This window comes from Varroa destructor, unplaced genomic scaffold (genome assembly GCF_002443255.2).
Source record: "Varroa destructor unplaced genomic scaffold, Vdes_3.0 BEIS01000005.1, whole genome shotgun sequence".
Lineage (NCBI taxonomy): Eukaryota > Metazoa > Arthropoda > Arachnida > Mesostigmata > Varroidae > Varroa > Varroa destructor.
The window spans coordinates 35,565,884-35,581,702 of NW_019211458.1; the positions used below are offsets into that span (position 1 = coordinate 35,565,884).

The 15,819-nt window shown below is 40.3% G+C and overlaps 1 protein-coding gene across 2 annotated transcripts in view; it reads right to left on the minus strand.

Moving 5' to 3' along the window:
* LOC111250596 (uncharacterized) overlaps window positions 1-15,819 on the minus strand; it is a 250,814-nt gene that overhangs the window by 64,061 nt on the left and 170,934 nt on the right. For both annotated transcript variants that reach the window (XM_022805990.2, XM_022805991.2), the window contains exons 2-3: window positions 9,593-9,736; window positions 8,705-8,998 (exon numbers count right to left, since the gene is read on the minus strand). In XM_022805990.2, coding sequence (XP_022661725.1) covers window positions 8,705-8,998; window positions 9,593-9,736 — 438 coding nt within the window. The remainder of the gene's footprint in view (window positions 1-8,704; window positions 8,999-9,592; window positions 9,737-15,819) is intronic.

Below are 15,819 nucleotides of genomic sequence, written 5' to 3' on the forward strand. Positions count from 1 at the left end.
GCGAAGCGTCCACGGCCGGCTCCGAATGACGCTGCGTATTGCGTATGCGATAGGTAAATAGTGGTACGCTGGATAAATTTCGGCTTATTTCGTAAGCTTGATCCCTTTTTTGAGATATGTGCATGTCTGCATATAAATTATCATTATTATACTTGAAAAAAGGAAAATTAACAGAGTATTGGTGTCGCACAGCTGGACCGAGCAGAGAATACCTTGAGAGGTTGAACTTTGCCTGGATAACGATGCATTGATGGAGTAGTATACGTGAGCACATGATCTGCGTCTACATTACGCTATGGTATGGTTCGAAATAAACTACTGTTTACTAATATGTATTTTTATATACTGTAAGGATAGTAGCAGCAAACGTTGCTTTTTTTATTATCCGATCTCATGGTTTTCATTGATAGTGGGCACGACGATGCTAAGGGCTGCTCATAATACCGCTTAGGAAAAGCAGCGGTGATGAGAGCAGAATAGTGGGTGATAACCACGGGACCAAAAACTGACTTAGTCGGAGGCTCATAAACAAAGACCTTCGACCGAAACGAGCCATTTTGCCTTAGCTGTAGCGTATTGATAGCAACGTAATAGAGTCGACATGATAGATTCCAACCATAGAGAGTGGCAGACTCTTGCTAGCTAAAGTTAGAGCCGATCGACTGTCATAACAGGTCTGAAAAAGACTACTCATAAGTATACAGGTGGCCCTTCTCCGCCAGAGGCTACGGAACTATGTATATAGGAGGCCTAGGAATCGTCTTCCCCACACGTGCATCACAGCTATCGTGTACTCGTTTTTGCCTTTGCCTCGTTTTCATTTATCCCTTTCCATTTCGCTGTTTCGGTCGTCGCCTCTTCGTCTCCCTCCATGGTGTTTATTCGGCACGTTCACGCCATCCAGATGTCAGACTAGCCTAGGCCAAAAGAGGTTTTCTTAAGCTGCGTTCACATTCTCCCTCCTTTTCTGCCCGATCACTAAGGCATCCCCAATAAGACATTCCTTAGTCCTCGACAGGCCATTGCCGCTTGTTCCTTCATCTCGCTATATTTCTCGCTTGCAAATCGCACCGCACCTTTCACCTTTTTACCTCTGTGGGGACGCTTGCCTACTAGTAAGACTTCTGTCTGCTTCAGAGACTAGCTACATTTCCTCGAGTACCACTAGTGCTAATCCAAAAGAAAAGTTAGCTACTGGTTGACCTTTGCTCGCGGGCGCTTAATAATGAACACAAATTAGAATTTTCGACAGCACTTTAGAGTGGCGTCTTCACTAAATAAAATGGAAAAATCTACACGACGAGGGCTATTGAAGTCTTTCACTTAGGACTGGAAAGCAGTTTTCTATCCGGCATATGGATAATAATGAATGATAGTGACTAAAGCGGTTTAGCTTTAAAACCGGAAGGTGGGCACGTTTCGTTTCGTGAATTCCACAATACAATAGAAATAGTGTCAGACCTAAACTTTGAAAGGTTGCCTTTAGTGAAAATAGCTTTGTCGTTGTAATAAGGAAAGGTCATGAAAGACAATAAACACTTAGTATATCTAAAGGCAGCGGTACGGTGGACAGGCGGTTGCGTTCCCCTTTCAAATTGACGAGGCTAATTTCGCAGATGTGGAAAAAATCGGTTGTCCCCGACAGCATCTTCTGTCACTTGAACATACTTCTATCTGACAAAAACTAAATTCACTTTAAAATACGTCCATCGAGAACCGTTACACACCTTTTAAGAGCGTCTAGGTCATATAATAATAACTTATTAGTTATGTTTTTATTATCGAGTGAGAGACCTAGATGACGTCTATATCTAAGCTGTCACTACAAAAAATTATCATCGTACGGCTATACACTGTATAATGTCTGCCTCTTAAAAATATGCAAGCTACGTCTCAAAGTTACTAGCGCTTTTTTTACTATATTTATGGCTCAGAAACATTCGATAATCTTTGTATAATCTGAAGATGAACAAGTATTCCACCATATGCGTCTGTGCGTTAGCTGAACATTTCAGACCGAATGTTTAAAAATGGCTTAATGACGTAGTGAAGAGAATTTGTTTTTACTGTGAACGTTTTCTGTTTATATCAGATATAATGTTCAATGAAGATTTTACTATTTTAACTTGCATGTGTCCCTTGTGCTCATAGGGCTAAATAGACATGTTGCTAAATAGAAGCAATTGTCAATTATTGTAGCTGAAATCTTCTCTCCAATTATGACACACAACACAATTATTACGATTTGTTAAACGACGCTGTTCATATGACAGCAAATCTATCAAGAGTCCCTCTAGTCGTTTGGCAGAAAGGTCGGCAGTAAAGGAAATAAACAACGTACTGTCCAAATATTGGAAACTATTCCTAGGTTTACGTCGTTCGACCGTTGCTCAGATCCAATCGCTTATCTTCGTTTGTTCCTCGTATCACGTACCTAGTCCCTTTTCCCAACAGTCCTAAACGGTGACCGGCTGACTGTCGTCTCGTCACTGTTGTCGCCGTCACCACTCCGCCTACCGCGGCAGGGCAAGATGCAAAACAAACGAACGGGGAGCACGTGGGCCCGAGTAGGTTCAGTATGATTCGGACCTAGACTGGAACGGGACGACTTCGGCTCCTAGCGACTGTGCCCTATGAAGGCAATTTAGTTCTTCCTAGTTGCGACAATCGACTACCATCCAAGAGCAGCGTTTTCCGCTAGTGACTGAAGAAGCCAAGGAATCTGCAGGGACTGTATATGCTCCCAAAGTCACCGGCAGTGGCTACTATACGAAAGTCACCAGCGGTACGGAGGACAGCAGTGGCTGCAGACGGCGAAAGAACGTTTTTGGCGTCTACTTTTCTTTCTAACTGGAAGACGATGTTCGCTCCTGGAGTTGCCCGTTACCAATCCTTAAGTCAGTCGTCAGGTCTGCTAAAGCCCTTCCCAGTGCCGTTTTTCTTATGGGGTGTATCTCGCAACCTCCCACAACGTGTACGACAAATTACGAAGTTACTCCCTCTCATTTTACTATTCATTTTTGGGTCAGCCATTGAGTTCGCTGGCGCTGAAAGGAACTAGGCGAGCCATCTAAGAAAAAGTTGAATAGCAAAATAGTCTCGGGAGCGAAACAGGCGGAACCAGACTTCTGGAATAACTGAGCGGATAAATAAAGCTACGGACGGCAACAGGCCCGCCTTCTACATAGGAGCGTTCGTCCTTTCCATCTGTGACGTTTGCGACGACCTTTGTTCTCGGAGTCACGCAGCTCCGGTCACCTATGTTTTAACTCAGACCCAATCCGGACTCTTAAATAGGTGAGTTGTACAAAATGAGTGCTAATAATGAGAAGACAGAAACATGCGAACAATTAGTATTGAAAACGCAAAGTAACCTAAGCTCTACATGCCGAGTAGCGTCTATCGAACTAGAGAGTTTTAGGAAAGAGTAGAAGGCAATGCAAAATGTTGAGTGGCCTCTCGGCTACATTAGTTTATATTTTTCGATACATCAATTTTGGCATCGTTTTACGAATCGCCTCATGCCTTCTCCTATAAATACCTAAATCTATCAAATAGGTAGTAAGAATTGCTATAGTAAATCCGTCGACAGTTGGAGTCATATCCTAGACAAACACATGTATACGGAATGTGTATATAATTAGAGTTTGTCAAGTCACCTAAAGAGGTGCACCTTTCCTAGTTTGATTCCAAGTTACCAAGCCAGCTTGGCAGGTGAAGTTTCTAAAAAGTACTGTCAGGAATGAACCTGATCATAGCACAAACGATAGTCCCTTAGTGAATGTATCGCTTTTGAAAGGCTAGAGTTTTACGTGAAATCCGGATGAAAATATATATATATATATATATATATATTATTTAAGTGAAATAACGACAATATCAATAGATAATACAAAAACAAAGCGCAGCCATTAATTTTATAATTATCAAAATGATTACCGCCTTGTCCATCAGTTGCCCATAGAAAACATTTTTTAAAAAGTGTTTTCTAAATTTAAACGACGTATTCAAGATGTGTGGCTCGGTCTACATCGGCATCAGTTCAACTACATCAACGAAGATTGAATAAGACTCAAGTAGAAGAACTTTGTTGTTTGCACAGATAGGGATATGAGATTTATTTTTGAAAGATGGCCATTGTTTTCTCGGGGGAATTGAAATTGGTCGTAAGGAGATGACGCACTATCAACTCGAGGAAGTTGCTGCTCGATTCGAGTTGAAGATTTAATGCCTGATGTTGATTTTTGTTTACAGCGTAGACGATCGTCGTTAGTACCCTCAGCACGAACTAGAAAACGAAAAAAAAAAGAGACCCTAAGAGTACAGGTGTTATCAGTAGTTATGCGTAGTTAAGCGTGCACAATTACGCAAAGGCATCATGTAACCTATAGGTCACATTTTTATTTCTGCACCAGCTACGAGATGCTTTAATAGACAAATCGTAGACTATAGAAATTTTGTAAGAAGCCTAGGTTTAAAAATCTGCCGCTAATCAACAATATGGTGTGCCAATGACTACGTGCCCATTGGAATAAAATAACAACGAGGGAATATGGCTTACCTTTTAAGAGACGTTTTTTTCGTGAGTTACTAAAGGCGTATTCGCTTAAATAAGCTTTTGAAAAAAGTCATTCAAATTCACTTGAACTTAAATTATTTTATAGCCACCTTACAGAGCCATTTGAGATTGCTTCTCTTTTTCAAGTTATAATCACGTTCATGCGACGAATGTCTCCACTTCTAAGTTACTACGCTTTGAGCGATTTAAACTTAAAACAAGTCCGGGATGAAGGTAGCCTACGAAAACACCACATGGATCAAGGTAGAACTGGGTGGGTGGTATAACAACGAACGATGTTCTCGTTTTACCCCTCGAAGCTTTACGTTTAACTTCTTTCCCTCTCGCTAAAAGTCATTCAGTGGAAAGTCGCCACAAAAGCAACAACACGGTAGACCTGCCGAGGATTGAAGAGAGATTTGTGGGTTTGGCAAGTACGGCACTCAGGTGCTTGCAAATAGGATCTAAAAAAAGAAGACGAGCCACTGTGGGCATATACCAACAAAACAATCAGTTTATTTTTGCTGTTTTCTTTATAGGATGAGTGTGCCGAATGTGAACCGAACGGCAGACAATAGCCGTTACCTTTCAAGCACACTTCGTAACCCAGTTTTTTCTTCCCCTCTGGCCCAGCTATCTTTCTTTGCCCTGCCAGCTGACGGATGAGGTCTTTCTCTTTCGGGGTTTTTTCATTAGCAGTGTCTTCACTTGGTAACGTAGCTATTCAATGCTAGTGTGACCGACAGATGGAAATCATAGTGCGCTTGCAACATAACGAATTGCATGCAAGATTTGTTAGCCATTCCTACTCTGCTGTTGTTGCCTTCGCTATTGATATCGTTGTATTGAGGTACCGTTTGACCCGAAACTGAGGCACTATCGGACCCAACCGACACAAGCAAACCCCGCTGCTTACGCTGCTTGCAGCGAACTCCACCGCTTGAATAGTTCTTACAGAAATGGCTATTCGATGGAAGACGGGGTAACGGGGGGCACCTTAAAAATGCGGTTGTCTCGCGTCGTGCGCCCGAAATTAGAGCGGGTAAACAGACACACGAGACGAGCCAAATTACGATCAATGGCAACTATCATCGATATCGTTGTAGCAGCCAATCTATCTAACAGAAACCGTTAACGGGCCAGCGCCAGTAATGGAACCGGTATTGACGAAATAATAAAATTTTGCTGTATTATTTTGGCATTTTAGAGGTATTTGCTGTATTTTGCGGCATGTTAGAGAAGCGATTGCAGCACCACCTTGGCTAGGCGAAAAAATGTCACTGATGTCGACGCGGCTTTATGGCGTTACGGTACCGCAATGCTTTGTTGAGTCGACGTTTGAAGATACCTATGCCCACACCTTAACTATGGTCTGCAATATGTAGTCCATCTGTGTGTTGGCGTTAGTTACTACGGCAACGAGTGAACTGCACGACGCATAGAATACCCCCTCGAGAGGACCCCGGAGCCTCCTCTAGCAGCTTGTGTGCAGTAGTCCCTCGCTCGAGGATGTTAATAGTCTACTGACCAGCGGCGCATGTACAAACACAGAGAATCCGTTAGGCGGAAAAAAACTAAAAGGATTTACTGGACATTAGACAAAAGTAGTAATCGGTACGAGAATAAAAGCGAAGACTGGACGACCGAGACAAGATGGATGCGGCAATTCAACACGATGGCGTAGCTCATTCGTTATGTAAAAAGAACTTTAACGCCGGTACATACGAAATGTATTAATCTGAGAAGAAATTTGTACTTCATATTGATTTCGCCATTTTCTTGACAAATATTGAGGCCCGCTTTCTGTGGAATAGTTTGATTAAGAAGAATTATTTGACTATGTTTGCGCTTTTGTCAGTCGAAAATGCTTTGTCCTTAAATGCCGCTTGAGAAAGTATATCAAAATACTGCACGTACCTCAACATTGTGAGAAGCAATTAGCTATATTAGGAATGGCAGCGTTGAGATTACTTACTAGGAATATCCTCATTGTAGACTAATGATGTTCCTATAGACATTCAATGAAACCATCGTTATAATCATACGCTTCACGTACTTCTGTTTCCTGAACACTATCTCATATGTAATAGAATTTTCGGGGTGCAAATGGGTTTGAAGACCCTTAATATTACCCATGGTTGTTCCTACCCATTGCTGTTTAGCTGACCTTTTATTATACTACATGTCCAATTTACGACAAGATCAGAAGTAACCCGTTGGCCCTTTCCCGCGCCATGCCCTTTAGGTCTGTTAGCACCATTGCGGTCTTCGTTCATAACTCTTCCATTTTTCCTATTTGTAGATTTAGCAATGACATCAGTGCACGAGCCTTATTTGGTTGAGCCTGTTATCCAATGGCTGTTGCAAAAGCGAATGGCGGTCGACTTAGACGGAATGTTGGAGGTATCCACGTGCAACACTGATGGGTGTCCGGCAACAAATGACACGGAAAATTGACCTCGTTTGTTCCCTAGAGTCTTCTAGAGTCGATTTTCGTCTTTATCTCGTTCCACTAAAGACTGTTTAGTAACCCCGTATATCTTCTCCTTTATTAAGTTATCAAAAGAGCTGCTCCAATGTTGTTTCCGTGCAGCTACTGATAGTATTACCTGTCGTGTTTAGAATGGGCCTTGGATAGATAGAAGTTTTTCATGGGGTAACTATTGCGTCGGGTTAGGGATTTTCAGTATCTAAGATTATGGTCACGGGTCATTTATTGGTATAGTATCGGTCCAGTAAATATTATTGGATGTACAAAGTCAGCTCTCCAATGAACAATGGCGTCAATGCTTTTTACCTATACACATGCAGATAAGCTACATGGACGGTTTACCCCTAACTAAACGCATTGTTTAACTTGTTGATGCTTCCCAGTGACGTCGAACATTATCTAGCCCTGATGAGCCTATGTTTTAGCAGTTAGAAAATATACCAATCACATTAGCAGTGACCGTATCGATCATAATTCGACATTGAACCTTATCTCATTACTAGTTACGAGAAGAGTAGGCCCATAAGCACCTAGATACCAAATATTAATATGTTTTGCTGCACTTCACCTCTGTCTGCAACATCACCATGTGCCTATGTCCGACCGGTTGTGGTTACCTTAGCACTAAGTAGAGCAAATTACGTCCACAACTGTTGCCGTTTATGCCGATGATAAGATATAATACGTATGGTGGAGCATAGATTCCTTGTATAGCCATATGTATGATTTCCTCTAATTATGGCACTGTGTCCTGTCTTCTGTAATGCATGACAAGCATTGTGTTTTAGCTCGTAGACGCAAGTCATCTATACGGAGCACGTCTTTGCGCCAACTAATGCTCAGGGCGGAGTGGCAATTAGACTGTATTTGTTTATATTTTCACCACCTGTATCCGCCTTAGATATATACCGCCAATCGCCACTTGCCACGATGAACTTCGACCCGTCCGTTAGGCCTCACCGCTCTAGACTTAATAGTTGGATAACGCTACCTAGCTGCCACCATGTGCCTTATCGATATCGTCCCAGCGTACCCCATAGAGGGTATTCCCATGATTGCAAAAGCGAAGTATCAACTAGCGCCATGTACGCAGCAAATTTCGATTGTAGAATACATTCATAATAACTATCGGAGCCTATTATAAGTAGTATCGGCTATAGTACTGGTTAACGTTGGCTAGATTGAACACAGTTGGGGTTTAAGCATTATCCAAACGAAATGAGGAATATATGGTCAACACTGGCAAATTTAGAACTTTAGTATTATCTGACAGATTGGAAATATGCTATGTCTTTTATTTAACAGAATCGCTTCGTTTCCTAATATGTTTAAGGATTCTATGATCGAAGTTAAAATTTGATATTTATAACTACAAATTATATATATTGTTCTTTTTCTTCGTGACGGTTCAAGCAGTAAAGATGTAAGTCGAATTCTCAATTACAACTGTAAACCCTTGAAAATGGTAACCTGACAATGTCAAAATTGTGACAAAAAAATTGTGGACTATGCAAACCCACAGAATAACCTGCTCAAAATTGACTTGATGGACGGTAAAGTACTGCGCACCCTAAATTGCCTCTGCTAAGATATATACATGTAAAACAGTGGCGTAAACCGTCGGGGTAAGATCTAAAATAAGAGTGTTTACGAACCTGAAACAGGACATCTTTATCGAAGTCGATCCTTCTTTGCAAGACAGCCAATAACAATTCAAGGTTGCGATGCGTGGCTAGAGCTGGATGAAGAACATTCAGTAGGCTCTGATTCTTGATTAGCCGTTCTTGAATTTCGCTCTGACGCAAAGATAATTGCCGTTGATGGGATGCCCTGGTGGGTGCAGGTCCGTGCACCAGACTGCGCGCCACGGGGGCCTTGGGTGCCAACCATTGTTCTTCCAGCTTGCCTACAGCCGCCTTGTATTGCGAAAGGATTCGTTCAAACTCCAACTGATACATACAGGAAGACGGGTCAGGCCGTAGGGCAATCAATCAAACAGGATAGACAAACGTTAGGATCATACAAAGCACAGATTATTGTGTTGAAATTTTATAGGCCACAAGCCAATAGTGCATTTTCTCGTATATATTATGCTCCTTTACTGATTTTAAATGATTTGCTTTGCATATGCTTGAAATTATCAAAAAAAAAGAAAAAATTATTTTCTAATGCACTAATAGAGCATACGAAAATCGTAATTTACCGCCACTTGGGGTCTTTTTTTTGTCATTGCCATAGTTACAACTTATAAGTTTTGATGACAACAGAGCAATAATTGAAATCAATTTTATTAGATATTGGATTCCTGTTGTATCACAGTCGTTATCATTCTTTCCGCCTAAATAGCTGTAAATCTTGAAATATCAATAGAATAAGCCTATGGTATTTAAACAGTCCAGGCAGATCACTGCACGATTGAAATATGATAAGGACATGTGACACTATAGATAATAGGTGCGGTAAAACAATAATTATACTATTGCCAGATTATACCAGCTGTTGTGTAGTGATTACTCGTTTTACTGAGGTGAAACAGCACGTACCTTGAGTGCATCGTGTAGGTTCATGAGAGCATCGTCTGAAGTCCCGACAAGTCCGTGTTGACCAAGACTCTGGACAGCACGATCCAAGGCACGTTTGCGTCTGGATATTATTGCTCGCAGCTGTGGCTCACTCAGAACTATTATCTGCAAAAGTGACAAGGAACAGATTGTCAGCTCTCGACAACACGCATCTCAGAACTGTGAATGTAAACATTATTAGCAACCTACCGATAAGGGAGGCCTAAAGGTCAGTCTCTGATATTGAGGTTATTGTGTTCTGCATGTTTTGCCAATGTGGCATGATTTTTTTTTTGACCGTGATTTATGAGGGTCAACGTTTTGTCCACATTTCCACACGAGAGCAGAGCATCATGGCTAGTTCACAAGTTTCTTTTTATATATTTTTATTTATACACTTCATAAGGAACACAGATGCGTATAGTTCTGTAGACAAAGCGAAAAAGTTGCGTATATTTATCTAGTTATATACGGATAAGTTTTCGTGAATAAAACAGAAGTAGCGCAGATAAACAGATATCCCCCCCCGCCATACCAGAACTCGTCATTATTATTATTATTTTGTTAATATTTATTATTATTATTATTCGTTCTCGTTATTCGATAGTCACTCGACTTAGATATAGCTAAAAGAATTGGGTAAATGAAAGTTCTTCAAATTTCAGTGGCCCATCTTTGTGTACTCACATTGTCTAAACACGAACGTAACGTCTCGAAAAAGGTCTTCGTCGGCGTACAACAACGCGACCCAGGCAATGGCAATAACCGAGTAACTGTTGGTGTTGTTTTTGCTATTTTTATCGTCGTCGTAACTACCATGGATATCGACCTGTTGCACAGCAGAGAAGATGAGGAAAACTGACGAGGAAGAATGAACTGCTTTTTTACACTATTATCCTTAGCAAAACTAGCAGTACAACCGGCGAACGTCCGAAACTGATAGTCGGGATCAAGTGGTGCCGTTGGAAACCGGGATTCTGCTACACAGCATCTGTGGTGTCCCCGAAAAGAGTGCCTATTCGTCTATATGCGTATGCGTTCGGCTATGTATACTTATACAGATTTGTCGTCAACTGTATTTCTGCTATTACGGTGGAATTAGCATAGTTTTCCACTTGTACCTTGGCCGAGGATAACACTAATTTTTGTTGAAATTTTTCTGGACAAAACGACCGGCACGAATTGTCGATTATCCTTGACACTGTCAAGCTAATGTCTTCGTTTAGATGTTGTTTGAGATAACGCACCACTAACGTGGGCCCTTATAATTCTGGTGGATAAAGTGTCAAGGAGAAAAATAGAGACATTTATAGGTGTCTGTTTATCGGTCCGTGTGGCAAGAGCGCACCCTCTCTTGAGGTGAACCCTTACCACGCGAAGACTTCTATTTTTGCAGCGCTAGTCACGTTGGTTGTTTAAAATGAAGATTGAGTTCAGGATTTGCGTCACAAGAAACTGCCTTAGCAAAATGTTTGTCTTTGTTACCAAAGATAAACATTCTCATCAAGAAGCAGAACGTTTTACTGAGCTAACATAGCTTCCTACGATATATAACAATGAGGATCGCTGTGTAGTTTCATTGAATGTATAATCCCACTAGTCACTAGTAGTTGAATCAGTTAAAAAAAAAGTTAACAGAAGACTAATTTCAAACAAACATTACTGTTATTAAATCGCATTAACATGTTGCATGGGTTGTTGAGACGTAACATGTCCGTTTCGTTGGGTACGTGGTTCCAGTTATTGGACACTACGCCATGGTGCAGCTATCGTATTAATCATAGAGGCACCACAAGCACAAAGACCAAACACAACGAAGCGTTTAAATTCGCGAAGACGAACTTTAGTTGTTACAACCGCATCCAATCGCTGCGCTGAAATATTGACGGCTCGTCGTTGCTCCGCTTTCATGGTTCAGCCGCCCCTCTGTCCAACCTGGGCATCATGATAATTCAAATTTTTTGGGTGGTGACGTTAATTATCTTTAACTTAACGGAAACTACGGCTGCTGGGATTTTTGTTAAATGTATGCGTTTCGTTATTCATTAGCGGCTCCTTACAGCTAAGACCAAGTTAATAGCTGCATCCTCTGTACAGGACTTTTTACTCTTCTGACTTCAGAAGCCAGTTAGCCCGGCTTATTTTATGCCTAGCGTTACTTAGTGTGGCCTAAACAGTTGTCAACAGGCTAAAGATCTTTACAACGATCCTTGATATTTCTTTCGTGTTTCCTTTATACGGTAAAAATATTCGTATGGGTCATTGTAGCCACAGCAGATCTTGCTTTTACTACCTATGCAGCAAGCCTGTTTAACCATTAACATGAAAATACGAAAAGGCGCTTGTACATTTTCGAAATAAGAAGCCTTACCATAAGCTGTAATATCTTTCTGCACCTTCGGCTTAATTGTGCGTTGTAATCGTTTCTTACAAACGGCTTTTGTCAATTTCGAATCTGTGCCAGCCAACTCGCATGTATAAATCACACTTGCACGTAGAAATTCCGAATTATTCTAAATATTTGTGCGCAATGAAAATGTCCGTATTAACTTATTTTCATTTTTAGAGTGTCTCAATTTGTTTACTTTTCAAATCATAACTTTACTTTTAGTACATATACTTGCGTAATGCATCACATCAACGATTGGTGGAGCATTTCTCACAGGGTGTTCCCCTTTTGCCTAGCAAATCAGTAAACTAATGCTGTCTATACGAACGTCAAACCGTAGCCTTCCGACATCGCTATGACGAAAATTTTCCAGCTTTAAGGAATCGATATTGATAGCTAATATTTAACCTATTGCTACATGTGTGCAGACACAGTACAACTGAGAAGAGCTGATGAAGAGCGGTTAATAAAAGAAGAGCGAGTAAATTTCAGATATGGATAATTTGGTTCTGCATCGATAAGACCTACATACTGGTGATGCTATTGATGGGAAGTTCCCGCCATTTACTTACTGCTCTCATAAGCGTCATCGGCAAAGCAGATAATACAGAATTAAAAAGAAGAGTAAACACTCACAATAACGATCTTGAGACACTTACGACCAGCATCCGACCTCAGCATAACATCAATGTTATCCTGTCCCTATATTGCACTTAGACAGAATTAAACGTATCAAATAATCATGCGATGACTTCCTTGTATCTGCACATATGTCCTATAGGTAAACGAATAGAACAATAAAAGTTGCGAGTTTTTCAAGTTCTCTAGCTAAGACAATGAAAATATTGCTTTAGAATTCCAATGTTTCATATAAACTCAGCTGGCTTTGCTCGACAGGTGCAATCATTTTTAATAATAATAGATTTTTATTATAAACAAGAGTTTCCAACGATCGAAAATTATATGTGCGCCCAAGCTGGACAGTTATAACATGTTGAATTACTATACTTTTACAAAGCCTAAAAAATGTGTATATATATATATATATATGTATTTATAAAGCCGCAAATGCACAGTTCCACAATTAGATTAATTTTTGGAGGGCTTCAGAAGTTATTTGGAAGAGGAACAACTGCACTAAATCACAGAGAATTAGAAACGTTACACTGAAACTTGCAGCTTTTACGCCCGTAACTTCGTCATCTGCAAGTAAGTATGTATGTATGTGAAGGCTATCGGAACTTGAAAACGGCCCCAGCTTCTAGAGCAACAACTATAATACTACAGAACTCATTTTCGTACTCAAATGAGACCGCTGGGTCTAAATATAAAGATGAATTTAAAATAGAGATAAAGATAAAGTTCTGAAAAATGTCGAAACAATGCAGGCAAAACACAAATTTTGGTGTTTTCTTCTGTTATTTTGGTATCGTACTTACGTTTACCTGGAATCCAACGTCAGCTACTTTCGTTTTCGTTTGCTGACATATCTAAGCACGTACAGATATTTCTAAGTACCAATACAGCACATAGTTGAGCATATGCGTACAAGACTGGAACAGTTTGGGAGTCAGAACTTCCAACAGGAGCGGTACAAGTCACCGAAGGCCAGAGTTCCCTCGTATAGGCTACGAAGAGCCAGATAACTTCCTTGTTAATAACGTAAGTGTATAGAATCAGCAATCTTCGAGAAAAAGTGATAACGGAATAGAAGGAAGAGATCAAATGTGAAGAAAATGTAAGTTCGATAGACACCAAAAATACTTTTATGGTGACACTCTCGACCGGAGGGTACGTATATATCCAAACAGCGAAAATGAAGGCCGAGCCGCCGGCAACTCTCGAAGACACGATAAAACGAAAGCGGGAAAGACTGACACCAAAGTCGACTGACAGGAAGCTACTGTTCAGGGGGAAGAGGGCTAGGCTATGACAAAGTAGAAATATGCAAGTTAAAAAAACAGAAGAGCCTCAAGAACATCCCCGCGACATCGCTCTTTAGTCTGCTGTTAGAGCAGCGGTCTCAATATTGCAGTCTCTATCTTTTTTTCAGGTGGAGACAATGGGCAAAGGGTGCAAAAAAGTACAGAAATATTTTAAATATTCCGACTGGCCATTCGTTCTTCGGTACTGGTGCTTGATGACGATCCTGATGCCCATCAGCAGAGGACATCAGAAGAAGTAGAAGGAAAAAGAAAATGAAGAAACACGCTCATTTGAACTGTCCCTTCATCTCGGTCCATCTTGTGCCACTTGAGCGTATTCCTTTAATTTGGCCCTCTACCTGCGTCGACCGATAAGTGTGCGACATCAGGACTCAGTCTTTGTTTTTCTCAAACTTTTTAAGATAATATCGAGTCGTATTACGAGGAGCGGCTTTTTTCTTAGATAGGCCTCAACTCAAAACAGTTAAATTGGGTTAAGTTATGCCAGACCAGGCCACAGAACGCACAGGTTATACCAATATCACGTGTTATGCAATATTTTGCAAAGCAAGTATCTTTAGTTCAAGTTTAAGTCCGCTTTTAAACCTTAAATAAGGACATAGTTACTTAGATTAATAAAAGATTTTGATTTTCAAAATTTTAACTTATTTTTTAAATTATTTTTTCCTGCTGAAGTGAATACGGGTAAGGTTCGAAACGCAGCACGCCAGGAAGCTTGTTTAGTATTAATACGAATCACGCCTTACTTCTTTTTTTTGTGCCTTCAGTATTGTACAATGCACAAAAAAATAAAAATCCTACTATTGCTTATTTGACGATTTGACATCGTTTTCAATCAATGACAAAATATGAAAAATGCCTGCTAGAGTCAATCTAAAAAACTATATGGCTGAGAAAAAAAAAAACAGTCAAGGATCGAATCGGACAACACAATGTTGCACATTAATTTTGTGCTTTGCTTTATGTTAATGCTGTCCATTATCTTCATTACAGTTTGTCAATAACAAAAATAAGCTTAACTGAAACCCAACTGCATAGCTCTGTCAACCAACTTTCATCAAATTTACTTTTATACGCTTATAAGACCCTTCAAATAAGCAATTGGGCTAGCGTAAATATCATTATCCTGCCTATTACGGCGCTGTCTCTCCTGAAAGCTTTTAGTTTACTGAAGGAAAAGGTAACTGACATCACAGGTTGACCTGTCGATATGCCACTACAAATAGCCAACGACTAGCTATTAGTATTTACCTTACAAGGAACAATTTTCACTAGCATGGTTTTAGTCAAATTTTTCAAGTTTGCTTAACAATCATTACAAACCTACAACATCGATAAAAAACGCTATCTCCCCCTATGGGTACAGTTGAGCGGACGCAATAGAAAAGTAGGACGTAATTAGAGCTTTCATGTGTTCCTTCAACTAGCTGTAACAGGTACCACGGACACAAAAAAGGACCATATCGTACTTATATTTACTTGTATCGATGTCAGTGAATGCTGGAACTTGATAAGCGAAATTATCTGCTAGAAATCTTTTTTCTTCACTGAGTGATTCAAAGATTTAGCTCATTGTTAGCTGGTTATCTTCGTTCTTGATGGCCGATATCGGGCTAGACATCCGGGAGAACACCGCACAAGTAGCACTACTGTATATACAGGTATACTTCATCCATTATACGTCCAATGTACTATTCAGTTATAAACAGAGCTTTTGATGAACCTATTACGGATAGCCGGATAAGACAGCAAGAAGTATAGTGAATTATTCAGCCTATACAACGTTTATAGGCAACAATGCTGTCTCATCTGATTAGCTATCCTATTTCTTGGTTATTATATTGCAGAATAAAAAATAAGAAGCACTGCACTTT